The 21,769-nt window shown below is 68.1% G+C and overlaps 2 protein-coding genes across 2 annotated transcripts; both read left to right on the forward strand.

Moving 5' to 3' along the window:
* The first annotated feature begins 5,816 nt into the window (after nt 1–5,816).
* On the forward strand, nt 5,817–12,939 carry PDE4C (phosphodiesterase 4C). The gene is made up of 15 exons (XM_084276453.1): nt 5,817–6,159; nt 7,904–8,092; nt 8,178–8,214; nt 8,329–8,393; nt 8,501–8,550; nt 9,156–9,268; nt 9,409–9,502; nt 9,996–10,174; nt 10,252–10,350; nt 10,433–10,597; nt 10,682–10,781; nt 10,879–11,033; nt 11,136–11,258; nt 11,444–11,626; nt 11,773–12,939. Exons 1-15 carry the CDS (start codon nt 6,008–6,010, stop codon nt 12,289–12,291), a joined length of 2,223 nt encoding a protein of 740 aa, XP_084132579.1. The 5' UTR covers nt 5,817–6,007; the 3' UTR covers nt 12,292–12,939.
* A 1,646-nt stretch (nt 12,940–14,585) lies between these two features.
* On the forward strand, nt 14,586–21,525 carry RAB3A (RAB3A, member RAS oncogene family; the record flags this gene model as incomplete). The annotated part of the gene is made up of 5 exons (XM_084276509.1): nt 14,586–14,610; nt 15,832–16,059; nt 16,989–17,107; nt 18,391–18,515; nt 21,335–21,525. Exons 2-5 carry the CDS (start codon nt 15,832–15,834, stop codon nt 21,523–21,525), a joined length of 663 nt encoding a protein of 220 aa, XP_084132635.1. The 5' UTR covers nt 14,586–14,610.
* Between the last annotated feature and the right edge of the window lie 244 nt (nt 21,526–21,769).

Here is a 21,769-nt window from a genome sequence, read left to right on the forward strand (position 1 = left end):
CCGGGGGCGGATAAAGGCGGCGGCGGCGACGGGCGGCGGCAGAGCGGGCCCGGGGCGGCGGCATGGCCCGGGGCGCGCTCCGCCTGCTGCTCTGCTGCGCCTCTGCCCTGCTCGCTGCAGGTACGGGGGGCCCGGGGAGGGGGTGGGCCGTGCGCCCCGGGGGTCTGCAGGGGCTCCTGGGGACACTCGGGTTCTGCGCATCCCCCCACACCCACCCCCGGCAGCGCTGGGAGGGGTGAGGGGTCCGTGCGCTGCCCGCGGCGATGGGCTCGGGGCGCTCTGGGGTGCTGGGGAGGAGGCGGAGGGGGGGGGGGGAAGGTGTCTGGTGGGTTCCCGGGTTGGGGAGTAGAGGGGGGTCCTGCCGTCCAAACCCATCCCGGCGGGTGCAGGAGGGCTGGATCCAGCCCTGCCCATGACAGCCGTGTGGCATGGGGGTGAGCCTCACCCGCTCCCCGGGGCTCTTGGGGGGCTGTTGGAGACTGTTTCCCCCCCCCGGGGTTCAGGAGCACCCTGCCACTCCCGCAGCTGGCAGCACCGCAGGGCAGGATGTGGCCCCGGTGCTGCCAAACCGGCTGGGCCGGCTGGAGCTGGTGCCGAGCTCCGGCAACGCCTTGGCACCCCGGGGGCCACGGGCCCCACTGCCCTGTGCCTCTGTGGGGCTGGCTGTGCCCTGCCCCCCCCCTGCACCCCAACACGGCCCCCACACCCCAGGCTGCCTCTGCTCGCCCACCTCGGCGTGCAAGAAGGCACCTGGCACTGGGTGCTCACCCTGGGCCCACCCCATGCTGGGTGGGGTGGTTGGCGGGTGGGAATGGCCCGTCCTGGTGAACCCCAGGGCTGTGGGGACCCCCCTGGCACCCAGCTACGCCTCACCCAGGGCGCTGGCTCTGCCGTGGGGCTCTGGGCTCCGGTGTTCCAGGCTGGACCCGCTCCTCCTCTTGTGCAAACAGGACTTTGGCGGGTGAGGGCAGCGCCGGTGCTGCCCGGCCAGCGCTGCCACAGCCCGTGGCACAGCCCCCCGCCCCACTGTGGGTCTGCCCAGGGGTGTCCGGTGGGTGCCACGAAGGCCGGGCTGGCACGTGTCCCTGTGCCGTGTGCCCGCTGCCACCGCTCTGCTTGTCCCTGTGGCACTGTATCCATGCTGTGACACCCTGGGGAGGCTCTTCCCTACCCTGGGAGCTGATACTGGCTCAATCCTGGTTCTCTGGTCCTTCAGTGTGGTGAAACCACCTGGGAAATGAGCACTGGGAGCCAGGGGGATGCCGCTGCCTTCCCGGGATCCTGCGTGTCCCTGTGTGTCCCTGCCAGGCCCTTGCTGACCAGCTTTCTCCTCCACGCTTTAGAAATGGGACATGGCACCACACTCAACCTCACCCTGTCCCTAAACAGCTCAGGGACAACCGTGTCACCGTCTCCATTCAACACCAGCCTGGGGACACCCATTGTCACCTCCAACCCAGAGACAGTCAATGCGTCATCACTCTCCAGCACAGCCACAGCGTCTCCATCCAGCGAAGCGAGCACAGCAGCACCTCCATCCCTTCCTTCCAGCACAGCCACAACAGCATCTCCAACCAGGACATCGGTGCCCCACACAGCTTCAACACCAGCTCCAGCAGCATCTCCATCTTCAACCAACCCAACCACAGCAGCATTTACCTCTGGGGTAGCAGGATCATCAGGACCTCCAACTTCCCCATCCAACACGACCACTCTGAGCTCTGCAGCCACAACACCTTCCTCCAACACAACCACAGCGTCACCTTCAACCGTCACACCGGGCTCCGTAGCCACGACACCTTCAACCAGCACACCGGGCTCCGTAGCCACGACATCTGACTCCAACACGACCACGACACCTGACTCCAACACGACCACGACACCGTCTCCATCCCACCCAGCCACAGGGAATCTCTCCAGCTCGACAGCAGCATCAGCCCCATCCTCGCCCAGGCCCTCTGGGTCCCCTCCTGCTCCCAGCTCAACAGCACCCACAGCGAGCCCAGGTCCTGGCAGCACCTCGGCCACCAGCTCCAGAAGGACACCGGCCATCGGCACCACCACAGCCGGCAGCTTGGGTGAGAGCTGCACTGTGCAGGCAGGGACCCCCCAACCTGCCTGTGGCCATGGGCACAGTGGCAGCCCCGGATCCCCCCTAGACCAGGGGTGGGGGGTGCAGGTTCCTGCCCCATCCACCTCAGAGGGGGAAAAGGGGGTGTGTGGAGAGCTCCCCCTTCCTCCTGCAGGCCCTGTGTCATGGGACCCCAACCAGGGAGGGTGGGAGGGCCCCAGGCTGGTCCCACATGGGTGGAGGTGACACAGGAGCTGGGCGCTGAGGCTGTGAGGGGTGGGACTGCCGCAGGGGTGGGAGCTGGGGCCGGTTTTGAGCCCTCTCTTGCCCCAGGAGCTGCCACAGTGCTCAGAGGCCAGGCGATGCTGGGGGGCTGGGGGGGGGTAACAAGGTGCCTGTCTCACCCCTACAGAGCAGCCCCTTGCCAAGCCCAGCCCCGGCGTGGTCGTGATCATCTGCCTCATCGTCTGCGTGCTGGTGGGGGGGGTGGCGGTGCTGCTGGTGTGGCTGCGCCGGCGTGGGACCAGCCCCCGCTTCCGACACCTGGATGAGGTGCCCATGGTGCGTGGGGGGCCGGGGGGGGCTTGGGGGGGGGGGGGGACAGGGGACAGTGGGGCCGGGCTGCGGGTGCTCACCACGATCTCTCTCTCTCTTCCCTAGAGCAAGGTGACAGAGGGGTTCCCCATCACCCCTCACGCACCCAGGTGACCCCCCCCCCCCCCCCGCCGCAGCCCCGCCGGCTGCCCACGCTGCTGAATAAAGACGCTGCTGCCTTGGCTCGGGTTTCCCGTCTGCCGTGTGCTCTGCATCCTGCCCGCGGAAAACCCCGGGTCCCCGGGGGAGGCCCCAACCGCTTTTGGGGTCCCCCACACCGGGCTAGAAGTCCTGGGGTGTCCCCAGAGGCCGGGCCGGCTGGGTGTAGGGTGGTGCGCGGGGTGGTGGGCGCTGCGCAGCTCCCCCCCGGCGGGGTGGGATGGGATGGGGTGGGATGGGATTGGATTGGAGGGAGCGCGCAGCCAGGCACGCACGTCGCCTTCCTTCTGCTCCGCTGCACTCGGCCGGGGCCGGGCACGCTGCGAGCACCGGGCACCGGTAAGGGGCTGCTCCGAGGGCAGGGGGGCGGCGGCGGCGGCAGGGACCCCCGGGCCTGGGTTCAGCATCCCCCTGCCTTGGGCTGAGGATGCTCCCAGCGCCGGCCGGGGTGTGGGGGGACCGGGGGGCTTCGTGGGGGCAACCGGCCGCTCCCGGTGTTCCCTGTGGATGGTGGGTAAGGGGTGCCCATGGTTGATGGAGGCTTGGCAGGGGCTGGGGGCCATCCCCGTGGCCTCAGGCCCGCGACCCACGGGTGGCCCATCCTCGTCCAGCCTTTGGGGGCATCAGGGAGGGAGCAGGAGGGGGGGGGGGGGGCTGTGCAGGGTCCTGGCACTCGCCGTGGGGGCTGAGCCTGGGACCCGGCGCCCATAAATCACGGGGGGAGGCAGCTGCATGTCCCGGCCCGGGGCGCGGGGGGGTCCCACTGCTGAGCCCCCACCGGCCGCGGTTCCCGGAGCTCTCCCCCGGCAGGGACAGCGATGCGACGGAGCCGGACGGCGCTTCCCTTCTTCGGCGCGGAGGTGAGACCGGCAGCGGCACCGGTACCAAGGGGGTACAGAGGGGGGTGTTTGGGGGGCGAGGGGGTGTCCCCGGTACAAGTGTTCCCCGGACGGGGCGGGGAGGGGGGTGGGGGGGCATCCCCCGCGGCAGCAATAACCGGGATGGCGGCACTCAGCGGGAGTTAATTATCCCCTTAATGGGCAGTTAATTATTATTCACCTCCGCCTAATTACGCGCCGGCTCCGGGGGTTTTTCCGGCGGGGTCCCCGGGGAGGGAGGGGGCGGGGAGAGGGGGATCCCCTCGGACGGCGACAGAAGGGGCAGGGGGGTGTCCCGGCGGGTCCCTGCGCTGCGAACCGAGCCGCTCCCGGTGCACCGGTTGTTCCCTGGGCCCCGTGACCCCTCCCCCCGCATCCCCCTCCCCGGTACCCCCGGGATGCAGCGCGCGCCGTGCCCGGCAGGCGGCGCCCGCGCGCTACCGGTGCCCCGTGAGGGGGGGGGGACGTGGGGGGGGCGACCCCAATGCTGGGAGGTCGGGGGGGACCCGCAGCGCCCCGGGAGCGGCACCTTGCACAGCTCCCGGTCCCGGTCCCGGTCCCGGGTCCCTCACCGCCGCTCCGTGTCCCCGCAGCGCTGCCGAGATGCCGCCGAGGCCGCCCCGTCGGGACCGGCACCGGGACCGGCGGTGGGCGCCGTCCGCCGCCGCTTTTCCGGGAGCCCGTTGCTGCCGCCGTTGGGCTGCCGGTTGGCGGAGGCGGCCCGCGGCCCCGAGCCCGAGGGTAGCCGGGTGGTCTTCACCATCGAGGAGAGCGGCCCCAGCAGCGGCGACGAGGCCGAACCCCCCCGGTAAGAGAGAAACGGGAGGCGGGGTGTGTGTGTGTGTGTGTGTGAGGGGGTGTGTGTGTAGTTTGCTTGCCCCGGTGGCACCGGGATGGGGTTACCGGGTGGGGCTCTGCCGTCGGTGCCGCTCCCGGCTTCAGCACCGTTAGGCGGACAGCGGCTCCGGGGCACCGGCACCGGCAGAGCATCCGGTGCCAGCGGCCGCTGTGGCACGGCTGGGATCGGGACGAACCCCTCTGCCAGCTGCTCCGGCCCCTGTCCCCCCATCCCTGTCCCCCCATCCCCGTTCCCCCATCCCTGTACCTCCATCCTGCTCGTTGCCATCCCTCCGTCGTCCCCATCCCTGTCCACTCCCATCCCACTCACCCCTGTCCCCCCATCCCACTCACCTCGGTCCTCATCCCCCACCCCTGTTCCTTTTCCCTGTCCCCACCCCCCCTGCCCTCTCCCCACCTCGTCCCCAGCTCCGCCCGGGCCGGTGTCACGGCAGCACTGGCCTGTCCCTGCCCCGAGGTGACCTCGCTCCCTCCCGCGCTGCCACCGGGTTATTTTTGGGCTGTGCCCCCACCCTGTGCCCAGCTCGGGGCTGGCACGGCCGAGGGACGTGGCTCCGGTGTCACTCGCTGTCCCTGAAGGACAGGGACTGTCTGTCCTGCAGCTGGTCTGTCTGTCCAGGGGCCGCCAAGGGGGGGACAGCTCTGCCCCCCACCCCAGTGCCCCCTCACGTCCCTCTGTCCCAGCGTCCCTCTGTCCTGACATCCCCACGACTGTGCTCACAGCCCCTTGGAAGTGTGGGGGGGACCCCTCCACCAGGACCCCTCCTCGGGCAGGTTTTGGGGTGCCCATGGGCGCTGCTGCGTGGGTGCCATCCCCATCCCCATCAGGCACAGCCCCAGGCCGGGAGGGGCTGGGGGCACGATGGGGGAGCCCCGGCGCAGGTTTGGCACCGGGACACAACCACCCCGTGTGTCCGGGATGCTCCGGGCTCCGCTGTGTCCCCATGACGTGCCCACACCGTGCCCCCAGGGTTGGTGGCACCGTGGCACAGCCACACCACGGGCTGTTCCGGGCTGTGTCCCACCGCGGCGCGTCGGCACCACGTTTCGAGGATGCTCCAGGCTCGTGTCCCGTGGTGGTGCCACATCCCACCCTGTCTGTGCGTCCAGAGGGACATTTGGCCGTCTGTCCCACCCCTGCCTTTGCGGGAGCAGCTGCTGCCTGGGGAACAGCAGGGTGGCCGGTGGCGCAGGGCCAGGAGGGACCACGTGCCCGTGCGCCGGGGCGCACACCGGCCCGGCACAGCCGGAGGGGACCCGCTCCGTGCGCTGGCTGCCGCAGCCAGACAGTTGTTTAATTTCCCAGGCGCAGGCGGGAGGGGGGGATGGAAAGTTTCCCGGGGCCGCCGGGGCCAGGGCTGGGACGGCCGCGCGTTTCCTGCTCCCTACCGGCGGGCAGCGTGGCCTTGTCCCCGTCCCCGTCCCGGGCGTTCTCCGAGCTGTGCCAATGCTGCCCAGCGCTCACCGCTCGCCGGGGGCTTCGCCAGCCGCGTCCCCCCCCCGCAGCTCGCCCCGCAATTCCCCCGTCCTCTTCAGGAAGCTCCTGATGAACCAGAGCATCCGCCTGCAGCGGCGATTCACCGTGGCGCATCCCCTCTGGTAAGGGGAGGGGGGGGACGCTGGCCGACCCCCTGCGCTCGGCCCGGGGTGGGTGGAGGAGGCAGCGGGCTGGTGCTGCTGGGATGGGGTCGGTGCTGACCCCCCCCCCCCCTCAAACGTGCTGCTGTGAGTCCCCAGGGCCGTGGGGATGTGGGGGGCAAGCAGGGGACAGCGAGGGGTCCCTGCGCAGCCGGGGGCTGAGGTGGGCAGGGGGGAGCTGCTGGCAGAGTGTGGCTGAGCACGAACGCACTCATTGCAGCGATGGCCAGGGGCAGGTGCGACCGGCATCTGCCCCACAGCAGGGGAAGCTGGGGGGGGGGAAGAGTGAGGTCAGAGGGGCTTTTCTTGGCACGGCAAAGCACCAAACCACCCACCGTGGCACAGCCGGGCACCTCGCTGCCACCCTGACCCCCCTTTTAAGCTCTATCAGCTCTGTTTTGGGGTACCCCCTGCCCCCGCTGCGGGGTGCCCGTGGGGATCAACAGATCCCTCCTCAGCAGCAGCAACAGCATCTATTTATAGCAGCCCCCAGCCAACCCCCCCATCCCCGACTCTCCAGCCGGCACCGTCGGGCGCTTGTTCATGGCACCGGGACGAGGGGGTTTAATTCGCCACCAGCCCCTCGGCCGGGGGGGGTCGTGTGCCCCCCCCTGCCCTCCCCGGGGGTGGCGGTGTGTGGGGGGGAGGGGGTCAGAGGTGCCGGCACAGGGCCCGGAACGGACGCGGGCATCACCCTGCGGAGCCACAATGAGTCTTTGTGTGGCCGGTACCATCGGGGACAGGAAGCTGAGGCAGGAAAACAAGGGGCTGCGGGTGGCACGACGCGGTGCCGGGCCGGTGCCACCGCTCCCGGGGGCGGCCACGCCACAGGCACCGGGGCTGGCGGCAGCGCTACCGGAGAGGGGAGATGCTGCCGGGCAGCCGGTGCCCGTCCCGGAGGCACTCCTGCATCGGGTAGGTGCCGCGTTCCCCGGGGTGCCGTAGGGGACAGGGTGGCTTCGGTGGTACCCGAGCTTTCCCAGTTCACCCAGTCCCTGTCCCCATGGTGGTGGTGGTGGCGGGAGGGGGACGGGCACCTCCTGTGTCCCAGTGCACAGCCGTTCCCATGACCCCAGGGCCAGTGGAGCAGGATGGGGGGTGAGGTGGCTGTGGGGGGACCGTGGGGTCACCGTCGCTGTCCCCCCACGTCTCCTGTCCCCCCACGGAGCTGCACAGCTGCCAGGTGGCTGCAGTTGGGGTGTCCCTGGGGACCGGGCCTTGGCTTCCCCGGCCATCCTGTCCTTCAGTGTCCCCTGGCTCGGTGCCGTGGCCGAGGCACCGTCCCCACCATGGGACGTGACGCTCGGAGCCAAAGCTGGAGCTCTGGGGCTTTCGAGGACTGGGGACAAGCGGGGACTGTGGCTCTGGGGATGGGAATGGGACAGGGAGGAGTCGGGAGCTTCAGGGCAGAAGGGGGGGTCCTGTCCTGCCTGGTGACATGGGACAACCCGCCTTCACTAGCCAGTGTCCCCAGGGACGCTCAGGAGGTCTGTGTGCACCGAGTTGTGCCCGTTCTCAGCACCAGGCCGAAGGAGCTGGGTGGGTGATGGCTGGTGTCACCGCAGAGGCCACCGACCCCGTGGCGGTGGCGGGGGGAGCCCGGCAAACCTGGTGGCATCCCCCAGGCTGTGCCCTCTGTACCCAAGGGCTGAAGTCCCCGGGCCACCCACCCCCCCCACCAGCTTGGTCTCCTGTTCCCTCACAGCTTCGACCTGGAGAATGGCCCCCCAGGCCGGGGCGCGCTGGACCCCCAGGCCAGCCCGGGCGCGGGGCTGGTCCTGCAAGGCACCTTCCCCCACGGCCAGCGCCGCGAGTCCTTCCTCTACCGCTCTGACAGTGACTACGACCTGTCCCCCAAAGCCATGTCCCGCAACTCCTCCATCGCCAGCGACCTGTGAGTCCACCCCCACCCCGACCCCCCACCCTGACCCCCCCCAGACCCCTCCCTGGGGCTCCTCACGCTCCCTTTGCTCTCGCAGGCACGGAGAGGACATGATTGTCACGCCCTTTGCACAGGTAGGTGCTGTGTCTGTGCCCTGGTGAGGAGGGGGCACAGTCTTGCACCTGGCACTGGGGTGGGTGGCCTGGGGAGGGGTCTGCCTGGCCCCAGCCCCCTGTCACCCCCCCCAGGTCCTGGCCAGTCTCCGCACCGTCCGGAGCAACCTGACACATCTCCAGGACCGTGCTGGCGTCAAGTGAGTCAGGCACGGGATGGGCTTGGGGCTCGGGTGGGGGGCTTAGGGGGGGCACACACACCCCACCTTGGGGGTCCTAGCCCCTCAGCCCCCCCCTTATTTTGCAGGCGAGCATCGAGCAGCAGCCTGCCCTCCGGGAGCAAGGCCAGCCTCACCGGTGAGCACCAGGGGAAAGACAGGGTGGGGGGGACAACGCTTTTGGGGTGAGCTCCCTGCACCCCTGGGGAAGGGTCCCGCTGAGCCCTGGGGGGGTGTGTGTGTGCAATAAATCCCCCCCCTCACGCCGAGCCGGGGCAGAGCTGCCCTTTGGGATCCATGTCTGGTTTTCGGCAGCTCCTCCCGCCTGGCCGGGGATGGGATGGAAAGGCTCCCGTTGACGTCAAACCTTCCATTAATAAAACCCCGGCAGCCAACGGGGCCCCGCGGGAGCCCGGCTGTCCCGGGGCTGGCTGTCACCCCACGGCCATCATGGCATGGCACGCTGCCCGCGGGATGGGGACGCTGTGACGGGGCTGAGCGCCGCTACCCGGGGATGCTCCGCCCTGGCTCCTGGCCGTGGCGGGTCCCCTGCATCCCCCCGTGCCCCAGGCCCCCGTGTCCCCGGGGGGATGTGAGCAGCGGAGCTGGTGAGCCCGTGGGCTCGGTGCAGCACAGGCACCCCTCAGGGTTTGGGGTGCTGTGGGCAGGCCCCTGCCTGTGCCCTGTGCTGGGTGGCCGTGCTGCTGGCGGGTCCCTTGCCGAGCCAGCGGCTGCCCCCCGCAGAGGATGCCCACCAGAAGCTCTCACGGGAGACCCTGGAGGAGCTGGACTGGTGCCTGGACCAGCTGGAGACGCTGCAGACCAGGCACTCGGTCAGCGAGATGGCCTCCAACAAGGTAAGGGACCCCAGCACGGGGCTCCCCATCACCCTGGGGAGCACAGAGACCTCTGCACTGCAGGGACCCCCCACCCTGGCGTGGGCATCGGGGGATCCTGCCTGCCCCTGGCCCCCCTGAGCCCTGCCTGCTGCCCGCAGTTCAAGAGGATGCTGAACCGGGAGCTGACACACCTCTCCGAGACCAGTCGCTCAGGGAACCAGGTCTCTGAGTACATCTCCAGCACCTTCCTGGGTGAGGATCCCCCCCTCCATGCTGGCAGTGGGGTGGGCTTCATGTCTGCAGGGCCCTGGGCACGACCCCCGTGGGGCCTCATGGCACTGGGTGCCCACAGGGACGGTGCCAGTGGCTGGTCCCACTTGCTTCTTGGGAAGGGATTAAATGGGGGTTGCTGCAGGGGGGCTTTCCCAGGCACCCCGAGGGGTTTGCTGCATTGGGGATGTCGCAGCTGGGACTGCTGGTGCATACTGGTGCCTACTGGTGCATACTGGGGCTGTCGGGGCTGCCCCAGGGGGTGCCCAGGGGAGGGTTTGTGCCCCACATCAGGCAGATGGCCAGGTGCAGGGGGGGGGGAATGAGGGAAAGCGCTGGGCATCCCCCTTGCAGCCTCCCCCCCCCCCCGTTGCCATGGCGTCGTGGCGTTATCCACTCCAGCTGACGTCATCGGTGTGACCGAGGGGGGTTCCCGAGGGGCTGGGGGGCTCACAGCACCCCCCTCCCATCCCAGACAAGCAGCACGAGGTGGAGATCCCCTCAGCTCCAGCCAAGGACAAGGAGAAGGAGCGTCGCAAGCGCCCCATGTCCCAGATCAGCGGCGTCAGGAAGCTCACGCACGGCTCCAGCCTGGCCGCCGCCGGCATCCCCCGCTTCGGGGTGCAAACGGACCAGGAGGGGCTGCTGGCCAAGGTGGGATGGGGTGACCCGGATGGCTGCGGGGTCCCCGGTGCCAGCCCTGTACCCACCTCTGTCCCTCCGGTCCCCAGGAGCTGGAGGACACCAACAAGTGGGGGTTGGATGTGTTCAAAGTCGCCGAGTACTCGGGCAACCGCCCGCTGACCGTCCTCATGTACAGCATCTTCCAGGTGAGCATCCCGGCGGGTGTCCTGTCCCTGTCCCTGTCCCCGTGCCCGGGTGGGGACAAGCCACCTCCCGCCCTCCCCGCAGGAGCGAGACCTGATGAAGACCTTCCGCATCCCCGCCGACACCTTCATCACCTACATGCTGACGCTGGAGGACCACTACCATGCCGACGTGGCCTACCACAACAACATCCATGCTGCTGATGTGGCTCAGTCCACACACGTCCTCCTCTCCACGCCCGCCCTGGAGGTGAGTCCCGGTCCCCAAAGGCCACACTGAGTGCGCCTGGCTGGGCTGTGACACTCCCATCATGTCCTTTCCCCCCCTTCCCAGGCTGTCTTCACCGACCTGGAGATCATGGCTGCCATCTTTGCCAGTGCCATCCACGACGTCGATCACCCCGGTGTCTCCAACCAGTTTCTCATCAACACCAGTGAGCTGAGGGACAGGGATGGAGCTTGGGGAGGGGTGGGAAACGGGGGAGCCCAGCACCCCGGAGCCACCCTGGGGTGACCAGTGCCCCCCTGCAGACTCGGAGCTGGCGCTGATGTACAACGATGCCTCGGTGCTGGAGAACCACCACCTGGCCGTGGGCTTCAAGCTTCTCCAGGAGGAGAACTGTGACATCTTCCAGAACCTGAGCAAGAAGCAGAGGCAGTCGCTCCGCAAAATGGCCATCGACATGGTACAGGGGGCAGGGGTGGGTTGGGGGGGACGGGGTTCTGGGCTGGGAGGTGGGGTGGTGGGGTGAGGCTGAGCCCCCCCATTCCTGGCTCCCCTCACCCAGGTGTTGGCCACGGACATGTCCAAGCACATGAACCTGCTAGCGGATCTGAAAACCATGGTGGAGACCAAGAAGGTGACCAGCCTTGGGGTGCTGCTGCTGGACAACTACTCCGACCGGATCCAGGTGGGGCGTGGGGACCCTTTCCTGGCACTGCAGCCATCGTTCCCAGCTCTGTCCAGGGCTGCTGGGATGTCCTGCTTGGTGCCACCACCCTCTCCCAACCCCAGCTGGCTGTAGCCAAGGGAGTCCCCAGCAGAGATGTGGTGACCCTGGGGGACAAGGGGTGAGGGTGAGGTCCGTGTCCGCAGGTCCTGCAGAACATGGTGCACTGTGCTGATCTCAGCAACCCCACCAAGCCGCTGGAGCTGTACCGGCAGTGGACCGACCGCATCATGGTGGAGTTCTTCCGCCAAGGCGACCGGGAGCGGGAGAAAGGGATGGAGATCAGCCCCATGTGTGACAAGCACACGGCCTCTGTGGAGAAGTCCCAGGTATGGGGGGCTGGGGGGGCCTGGAGATCAGCCCCATGTGCCACAAGCACACGGTCTCCGTGGACAAGTCCCAGGTGGGGCAGCGGCTTGGGGCTGGGGGAGCCCCACGGGGCCAGGCTGGGGGTCTCAGCTCTGCCATCCCATAGGTGGGCTTCATCGACTTCATCGCACACCCGCTGTGGGAGACGTGGGCCGACCTGGTGCACCCCGACGCCCAGGAGCTCCTGGACACCCTGGAGGACAACCGGGAATGGTACCAGAGCATGATCCCCCGCAGCCCCTCCCCACCGCCCGAGGGACCCGGAGGGTCCCCCACAGCCACCGACAAGTTCCAGTTCGAGCTGACGCTGGAGGAGGAAGAGGAGGGTGAGTCAGACACGGAGCTGGAGGGGGCTGAGAGCCCTGTGGACGAGGACAACAGTGGCTCCAAGACACCAGCCACTGACGACTCGGAGTTGGCTGACACCGAGCACCTGTCACCCGACCCCGGGGACCGGGACTCGCCTGTCACCCGCCCCAGGGACGTGGACAACCGGCAGGCGCTGGAGGGGACGCTGCCGAAGGACAGCGGTGGCGGCGGGTGCTCAGCGCCGGGTCCTGAGGGCATCCAGGGGCTGTGCCTGGACACGGAGGGGAATGTCACATTCCTGCCCCTGGGCACATAGCGGCACCGGCCGGTGGGTCCCCGCGCTGCCGTGGGGACACTGGACTGGGCGCTGCCCCGGTGGCAGCAGAGACACGCAGAGGGACCCGGAGCTGGGCAGGTCCTGAGGATGCTGCTCTCCCTTCTCCTGGTGACTGTCCCCTGCTCCCACCCAGCGTCCCCGTGCACGGCTGCTGGGAAGGGTCCCCTTCAGACGGGGCTTGGGGACACTGCGCTCCTGGGGACACTGTGCCCCATGGAACACGTGCCCATGGGGCTGGGCACTGCCAAAAAGCCTTTGGGCATCTCTCCGGATCAGCCTCTGGCACAAGAGCAGCCCCACGGCTGGACGGCGAGGTGGGCACCCAGCCCCCAGGACGAGGGACCTCGGGGCGGCCGGACGCTGGGGCACAGGGGTTTATTTATTCGGGGTTCACTTTTTTCAGGCCTTTTTGTAGCTCACTTTTTAATAGACACCTCACCCAGGCCCTCACACGCCTCCCGGGGCAGAGGGCCACGGCTCTGCCCCGCCAGCGACACTCGAGATGCTGCCATTGTACTTTGCACTTCAGGCTCCGGGGGCTGGGGCAGCTCCCGGGGGGGGTGTCCTTTTGGGGTTGGTTCCCCCTCCCACACTCCTTCACCATCCAGAGATTAAAACCAGTTTGTTCCCATCCACTTTTGAGCTGTGTAAGTGCCTCTTTTTACCAAGAGCCGTGGTCGTGCCGCTTGGACCGATGTCCCTGGGAGCTGGCGTGGCTGGTGGCCCCATCTCCTGCCAGGTACCGGGTACCAGGGCGGGGGGGGGTGGGGGGTGGCCCGCTCTGTGTTTGAACAAAAGCGAGCTCCTCCCTGGAAACCTCGCTCCATCACTGGCAAACAACACCGGCTAAGGTAAATATTTAATCGCCGGCTTGGCGCGGCGCAGAGCCCGTTCCGCCGCTCTTCCGCATTGCTCCCGCTGGTGATTTATATCTGCAAACACGTCCCCGCCCGTGGCACTGCCCTGGCATGTGGGGCAACCCCCCCCCCTTTTCCCCCCCCCTCCCTCCCTTTCAGCTTTCACCCCTTGCACACCCTGTGTTCACCCCGTTGCCAGGTCTGAGGCCACGGGAGCCGGATGCTCCTTTCCCAGCCCAGCTGGTTTCCAGGGCTTGGCTGGGAGTGCTGGGTGCCGCGCGGGCTGGTGGGGGGGCTCTGAGCCATCCCTGCTGTGGGGGTGGGTGCTCAGCATCCCCCCGTGTTGGAATGGGGCGATAGGAACCAGAGAAGGGCTGGTGGTCCCAGGGCGCCCTGAACGGCCTCATGCTGCTCCCGAACTGGGAGTGGGGCAGGGGCTGGTTGAAAGAGCCTTGGCAGCCCTTGTGTGCCGAAGGGGTGCAGCAGCCACCAAGGCCAAGCTCCCTCCAGGCCTCTCACAGGCTGCAGCCCCCCATGGGGGAAGGAACCGTACCCGGACACAGGCCCTCGAGTGCCCAACGGCTGGCGCACCTGGCAGGGCTGACCTGAGAGTCCCAGTGCCTGCCTGGCATGGGGTGAGGGCAGGGCCGGTGGGCAGGGGAATGCGGCTGCCCTGGGGCCTGTGGAGCCCCCAGCCAGGCCCCGCCGCCATCCCACGGGGCCGCCATATGCTGCCTCCCCCTAATCCCCGCTGATTGCTGCAGGGCAAGGGAGGACGAAGGGGCTGCGCGGGACATGGCCGCCCACCTGTGCCCCCGCCCCAGCTGGCCTGGGCACTGGGAGCACTGGGGCACTGGGAGCACTGGGAGCACTGGGGACACTAGGAATACTGGGGGCACTGGGAGCACTGGGGCCACTGGGAGCACCGAGCATCCCTGCAGCGCCAGCTGCCCCCCTGCCAAGGGGCTGGGGTCAGGCTGCCTGTGTGCCTCTCTGGCCGTCGCGATGGAGGGTCATGTCGTGACAGGGGCGGCTGTAAGGGCCCGTGCTCCCCCGCGAGCAGGAGTGGCGCACCCCGCACCCCCCCGCCCCGGCAAAGGATGGTTCAGCCCCCAGCTACCGGGCCCCGCCGGGCCGCACCACCGCGCGCAACGAGGGGGGGGACCGGCACCCACCACCGCACCGGGAGGGGAGGGCGGGGGGGGGGAGGAGACCTCCCCTCCCGGCGTGGCACCGGCCGCCTGTCCATCCAAGCGCGCTGCCGGCCAATCAGCGCTCTCGGGGCCGCTGACGTAGGACGCTTATTTACATACCTCGCCCCGCCCACCCACACCCCCCCCCCCGGGCTGCGACGTCATCCGGGCTCTGCACCGGCCGGGGCGGCGCGCGCCGCTGCTGCAGTTGCTGCAGGAGGAGGCGGCGGCGCGAGCGCGGGCTGGAGGTGAGCGCGCGCCCCCGGCCCCCCCCCCCGGTAACAACCCCCCCCTCCCCTCCCGTGCATCCATCCCGAGCATCCCCCGGGAACATCCCCCCCCCCCCGGTACCCTCCGGTAACCACCCCCTGCATCCCCCCCCGTGCATCCCCCCGGTAATCCCCCCCCCCGTAGCCTCTCGGTACCGCCCCCCCCCCGCCCCGGTACCCTCTGGTCCCCCTCCCGGTAACCCTTGTTATCCTTCGGTAACCTCCCCCAGTACCCCTCCCAGTACCTCCCCACCGGTGCCCCCCCACCCCCTTCCCACCCCCCGGGCACCCACCGGCACCGGCACCGCACCGGGGGCAGGGAGGGGGTCGCACGCAGCTGGTCGCTGCAGCGCGGGGAGGGGTTGGGGGTGGGGGGGGTGTAGGATGGAGCGGTGTCACCGCGCTCCCCGCTGCGATGGGGCGGGGGTAGGGTTGGGGGGGGGGTGGGGGGGTCTCTCCCTCTCCCGGCGCTCCGGGGTGCGGCGGGGACCGGCCGGGTTGTGGCCTGCGGGGAGGGAGGGGCAGGGGCAGGGGCGAGCCCCCCTCCCTGCAGCACCTTGCGCCTCCTCCCTGCAGCGCCCCGCTCGTCCCCCGCCCCCCCCCCCCCCCCCCGCAGCGCCCGCTGCCCGGCCTGCGCCCCGCCCCGCATCGCATCGCCCCCCCCCGCCCCTCCCCAGCGCTCAGCATCCTCCCCGCAGCGCCGGGGCGTGCGGGGGCAACGCCGCAGGTGCCGTTTTTGGGGGGGGAAGGGGGGGAGACGCAGTACTCTGCCCTCCAGCCGCGCCTCTAGCAAGGTCCTTCCCAAATCCCTCCCAGGGTCATGGTCTGTCCCCCCCCCCCCCAATCACTGGGGTCTGTCTGCACCCCCCACGCCTGCTCCGGGTGCTGTTTTGGGGGTCCCCACACGCGGGGTGCCAGGTGCCGGCCTGGCAGAGCCCTTCAACGCCGGGTGATGCTGGGTGATGCCAGCCTGTGCCGTGCCATAGCCGTGCCCGCACCGGTGGGCATCGGCTCCGGACTGCGGCACGGGTGTCACCCCATCCCTGTGTGACCCTGCAGCTGCCACCCCCATATCCCCCCCACTCCCATATCCCCCCCACTCCCATATCCCCCCCCACTCCCATATCCCCCCCACTCCCATATCCCCCCACCCCCGTATCCCCCCCTCCCCAGCCCCAGCCACGGCCTCTCCCCTTGCAGATGGCGTCGGCGACCGACTCCCGCTATGGGCAGAAGGAATCCTCGGACCAGAACTTCGACTACATGTTCAAGATCCTGATCATCGGCAACAGCAGCGTGGGGAAAACCTCCTTCCTGTTCCGCTACGCCGACGACTCCTTCACCCCGGCCTTCGTCAGCACCGTGGGCATCGACTTCAAGGTCAAGACCATCTACCGGAACGACAAGCGCATCAAGCTGCAGATCTGGGTGAGACCCCCTGGCTGGGGGGACCCTGAGGGTGCCTGTGTCGGTGTGGGGTTGGGGGGTGTGGGGTTGTGGGGTGTGGGGTTGTGGGGTTGGGGTGGGGCTGTGTGGACCCTGAGGGTGTCTGTGTCGGTGTGGGGTTGGGGGGTGTGGGGTTGGGGTGGTTGGTGTGGGGCTGGGGGGACCCTGAGGGTGTCCGTGTCGGTGTGGGGTTGCAGGTTGTGGGGTTGGGGTGGTTGGTGTGGGGTTGTGGGTTGTGGGGTTGGCGTGGTTGGTGTGGGGTTGGGGTGGTCGGTGTGGGGCTGTGGGAACCCTGAGGGTGCCCATGTCGGTCTGGGGTTGGGGGGTGTGGGGTTGGGGTGGGGCTGAGGGGACCCTGAGGGTACCTGTGTTGGTGTGGGGTTGGGGGTTGTGGGGTTGGGGTGGTTGGTGTGGGGTTGGGGTGGTTGGTGTGGGCTGGGGGGACCCTGAGGGTGCCCATACTGGCACAGGGTTGTGGGTTGTGGGGTTGGGGTGGTTGGTGTGGGGTTGGGGTGGTCGGTGTGGGGCTGTAGGGACCCTGAGAGTGCCCATGTCGGTGTGGGGTTGGGGGTTGTGGTGTTGGGGTGGGGCTGTGGGGACCCTCAGGGTGCCTGTGTCGGCATGGGGTTGGGGGTTGTGGGGTTGTGGGGTTGGGGTGGGGCTGTGGGGACCCTCAGGGTACCCATGCTGGCGTGGGGTTGGGGTGGCTGGCGTGGGGTTGGGGTGCTCAGCGAGGGGCTGCGCCGCTGTTTGCCGGCGCTGGGGGTGATGCTGGGGTGTCCCAGGCTGTTGCTGTGTTGTTGAGAGGGTGGGGAAGGAGGGGCCCGTGTCCCTGGGGTACCCTGAGGGGTGACAGGACCCCGCATGGCGCTGGCACCCCCAGGGGTGACACGTTGTGACCCCCTGGGCAGGACACCGCCGGCCAGGAGCGGTACCGCACCATCACCACCGCCTACTACCGCGGCGCCATGGGCTTCATCCTGATGTACGACATCACCAACGAGGAGTCCTTCAACGCCGTGCAGGACTGGTGAGCAGCTCCAGAGACCCCCCAACCCAACATCCTGCACCCCAACCCTCACCCCCCAACCCCCCTCCCTGACCCATTATCCTGCCCCCCAACCCTCACCCCCTAACCCATCCTCACCCCCTAACCCATCCTGCCCCCCAACCCATCCTCACCCCCTAACCCATCCTCACCCCAAACCTCACCCCCTAACCCATCCTCACCCCCTAACCCATCCTGCCCCCCAGCTCTCACCCCCTAACCCATCAGCCCTAACCCACCCTCACCCCCTAACCCATCCTCCCCCCCAACCCTCACCCCCTAACCCATCCTCCCCCCAAACCTCACCCCCTAACCCATCCTCACCCCCTAACCCATTCTGCCCCCAAACCCTCACCCCCTAACCCATCCTGCCCCCTAAACCCTCATCCCCAACCCATCCTCCCCCCCAAACCCTCACCCCCTAACCCATCCTCCCCCCAACCCATCCTGCCCCCCAACTCTCACCCCCTAACCCATCCTGCCCCCCAACTCTCCTTAGGAGCCCCCCTCCTGTTCCCTGTCCCCCTCCCCAACCCTCATCCCTTAACCCATCCTCTCTGCCAATCCATCCTGCCCCCCAACTCTCACCCCTTAACCCATCCTGTCCCCCAACCCTCACCCCCTAACCCATCCTGCCCCCAAAACCCTCACCCCCTAACCCATCCTGCCCCCAAAACCTCACCCCCTAACCCATCCTCAGCCCTAACCCACCCTCACCCCCTAACCCATCCTCCCCCCAATCCTCACCCCCTAACCCATCCTCCCCCCAACCCTCACTCCCTAACCCATCCTCCCCCCCAACCCTCACTCCCTAACCCATCCTCCCCCCCAACCCTCACTCCCTAACCCATCCCCCCCCCAACCCTCACCCCCTAACCCATCCTCCCCCCAACCCATCCTGCCCCCCAACTCTCACCCCCTAACCCATCCTGCCCCCCAACTCTCTTTAGGAGCCCCCCTCCTGTTCCCTGTCCCCCTCCCCAACCCTCATCCCTTAACCCATCCTCTCTGCCAACCCATCCTGCCCCCCAAACCCTCACCCCCTAACCCATCCTGCCCCCTGACCCTCCTTAGGAACCCCCCTCCTGTTCCCTGTCGTCTCCCCCAACCCTCACCCCTTAACCCATCCTCCCCCCAACCCATCCTCCCCCCCAACCCTCACCCCATCACCCACCCCTCTCCCCATCTTTAGGGACACCCCCCTTCCCCAGCACTGTGCTCAGCCCCCCTGTGTGATCCCCCCCCCTCTTTCCCTCCCTTTCAAGGTCCACCCAGATCAAGACCTACTCCTGGGACAATGCCCAGGTCCTGCTGGTGGGGAACAAGTGTGACATGGAGGATGAGCGTGTGGTCTCCTCAGAGAAGGGTCGCCAGCTTGCTGAGCACCTGGGTGAGTGTTGGGGTGGGGTGGGGACACATTGAGGGGGGGGGAGGTCACCCCAGGGGTCGATCATTTAACCCAGGCTCAGTCCCCTCCCTGTGATGCTGCTCTGGGAGCAGCCAGCGACGTGTTGTTGAGGCAGAAATCAAAACATTAGAAGATAAAAGGGGTAATTAAGCACATTTATGGGGCTGTAACACAAAAGGGGCTGTAACACAACCCTACAACCACCCCCCCACCTCCCCACGGCGCTGTGAGCTGGAGAGGGGGTCCTGGTGTGGGGGGTCGGTCTGGATTTGGGGGTACCAGGGTGTCCAGCATCCCATTGGCACAGAGAGGAGGAGCCAGAGAGGGATCCTGGTGTGGGGGGGGGGCTGGATGTGGGGGTATCCAAGGGGTCCAGCACTGGCACAGGGAGGAGGAGCCAGAGAGGGGTCCTGGTTTGGGACGGGGGCTGGATGTGGGGGTACCAGGGTGTCCAGCATCCCATTGGCACAGAGAGGAGGAGCCAGAGAGGGGTCCTGGTGTGGGGGAGCTGGATGTGAGGTGGGGAGGGGGTGTTACAGCCCCATAAATGTGCTGGAGGTGGGGGCTGCATCCCTGGGTGTGGGTATCATGGGGGGGGGTCCAGTGTGCCATCAGCCCAGGAGAAGGGTCTTGGTGTGGGGGGGCTGGATGTGGAGCTGTGGGGTGGGTTGTGGGGTTGTGTTACAGCCCCATAAATGGGCTGGTAGTGGGGGCTGCATCCCCAGGTAGGGGTATCCAGGGGGTCCAGCGTCCCATTGGCACAGGGAGGAGGAGCTGGAGAGGGGTCCTGGTGTGTGGGGGCTGGATGTGGGGGGGTCCCAGGGTGTCCAGCATCCCATTGGCACAGGGAGGAGGAGCCAGAGAGGGGTCCTGGTGTGGGGGGGCTGGATGTGGGGGTATCCAAGGGGTCCAGCACTGGCACAGGGAGGAGGAGCCAGAGAGGGGTCCTGGTTTGGGACAGGGGCTGGATGTGGGGGTATCCAAGGGGTCCAGCATCTCATTAGCACAGAGAGGAGGAGCCAGAGAGGGGTCCTAGTGTGTTTGGGGGGGCTGGATGTCGGGGTACTAGGGGCCGCCCGCATCCCATTGGCATAGGGAGGATGAGCTGGAGGGGGGGGGTCCTGGTGTCAGGGGGGGCTGAATTTGGGGGTACCAGGGTGTCCAGCATTGGCACAGAGAGGAGGAGCCAGAGAGGGGCCCTGGTGTGTGTGTGTGGGTTGGATGTGGGGGTACCAGGGGGTGTCCAGCATCCCATTGACACAGAGAGGAGGAGCCAGAGAAGGGTCCTGGTGTGAGGGGTCGGTCTGGATTTGGGGGTACCAGAGGGGTCCAGCATCCCATCGGCACAGAGAGGAGGAGCCAGAGAGGGATCCTGGTGTGCAGGGGGCTGGATGTGGGGGTATCCAAGGGGTCCAGCACTGGCACAGGGAGGAGGAGCCAGAGAGGGGTCCTGGTTTGGGACGGGGGCTGGATGTGGGGATACCAGGGTGTCCAGCATCCCATCGGCACAGAGAGGAGGAGCCAGAGAGGGGTCCTGTTGTGGGGGGCTGGATGTCGGGGTACCAGGGGGGGTCCAGCATCCCACTGACACAGAGGGGAGGAGCCAGAGAGGGGTCCTGGTGTGGGGGGGTTGGATGTGGGGGTACCAGAGGGGTCCAGCATCCCATCGGCACAGGGAGGAGGAACCAGAGAGGAGGAGCCAGAGAGGGGCCCTGGTGTGGGGGGGCTGGATCTGGGGGTATCCAAGGGGTCCAGCATTGGCACAGAGAGGAGGAGCCAGAGAGGGGTCCTGGTGTGGGGGGGCTGGATGTGGGGGTACCAGGGTGTCCAGCATCCCATTGACACAGAGGAGGAGCCAGAGAGAGGTCTTGGTGTGGGCGGGGGGGCTGGATGTGGGGGTACCAGGGGGGTCCAGCATCCCATTGACACAGAGGGGAGGAGCCAGAGAGGGGTCCTGGTGTGAGAGGTCGGTCTGGATTTGGGGGGTACCAGGGTGTCCAACATCCCATTGGCACAGAGAGGAGGAGCCAGAGAGGGGGCCCTGGTGTGAGGGGTCGGTCTGGATTTGGGGAGTACCAGGGTGTCCAACATCCCATTGGCACAGAGAGGAGGAGCCAGAGAGGGGTCCTGTTGTGGGGGGGCTGGATGTGGGGGTACCAGGGTGTCCAGCATCTCATTAGCACAGGGAGGAGGAGCTGGAGAAAGGGTCCTGGTGTGAGGGGGCTGGATGTGGGGGTACCAGAGGGGTCCAGCATCCCATTGGCACAGAGAGGAGGAGCCAGAGAGGGGTCCTGGTGTGGGGGGCTGGATTTGGGGGTACCAGGGTGTCCAGCATTGGCACAGAGAGGAGGAGCCAGAGAGGGGTCCTGGTGTGAGGGGTTGGTCTGGATTTGGGGGTACCAGGGTGTCCAGCATCCCATTGGCACAGAGAGGAGGAGCCAGAGAGGGGCCCTGGTGTGTGTGTGTGTGGGTTGGATGTGGGGGTACCAGGGGGTGTCCAGCATCCCATTGACACAGAGAGGAGGAGCCAGAGAGGGGTCCTGTTGTGGGGGGCTGGATGTTGGGGTACCAGGGGGGTCCAGCATCCCATTGACACAGAGAGGAGGAGCCAGAGAGGGGTCCTGGTGTGGGGGGGTTGGATGTGGGGGTACCAGGGTGGGGTCCAGCATCCCATCGGCACAGAGAGGAGGAGCCAGAGAGAGGTCTTGGTGTGGGGGGGCTGGATGTGGGGTTACCAGGAGAGGTTGTGGGGGTGGTGCAGCCCTGATAGCCGTGGGGTTTTCTGCCCCCCCCCACCCCAGGGTTTGAGTTCTTTGAGGCCAGTGCCAAGGACAACATCAACGTGAAGCAGACCTTCGAGCGGCTGGTGGACATCATCTGCGAGAAGATGTCCGAGTCGCTGGACACGGCCGACCCCGCGCTCACCGGCGCCAAGCAGGGCCCCCAGCTCACCGACCAGCAGGCCCCCCCGCACCAGGACTGTGCCTGCTAGGGACAGCCCCCTCCCCACGACCCCCCCTCCACAAACCGGTCAGTGCAACCCCCACGCTGCTCCCCCCCCTCCCCTTCCTCCCCCCCCCCCCCCCCAACCGCCCCGAGTCTCCTCTTCTCGGGGGTCCCGTGGGGGCTTTTGCTGCTGATGCCTCCGAAAGGGCTGCGGCCCCTCTAGGAGCCTCCCCCCCCCCCAATTCCCCTTCAGTTAGGCTGTGCCCCCCCCTCCCCTTAATTTATTTTTC

This window comes from Gallinula chloropus (genome assembly GCF_964237585.1).
Source record: "Gallinula chloropus genome assembly, chromosome: 28".
Lineage (NCBI taxonomy): Eukaryota > Metazoa > Chordata > Aves > Gruiformes > Rallidae > Gallinula > Gallinula chloropus.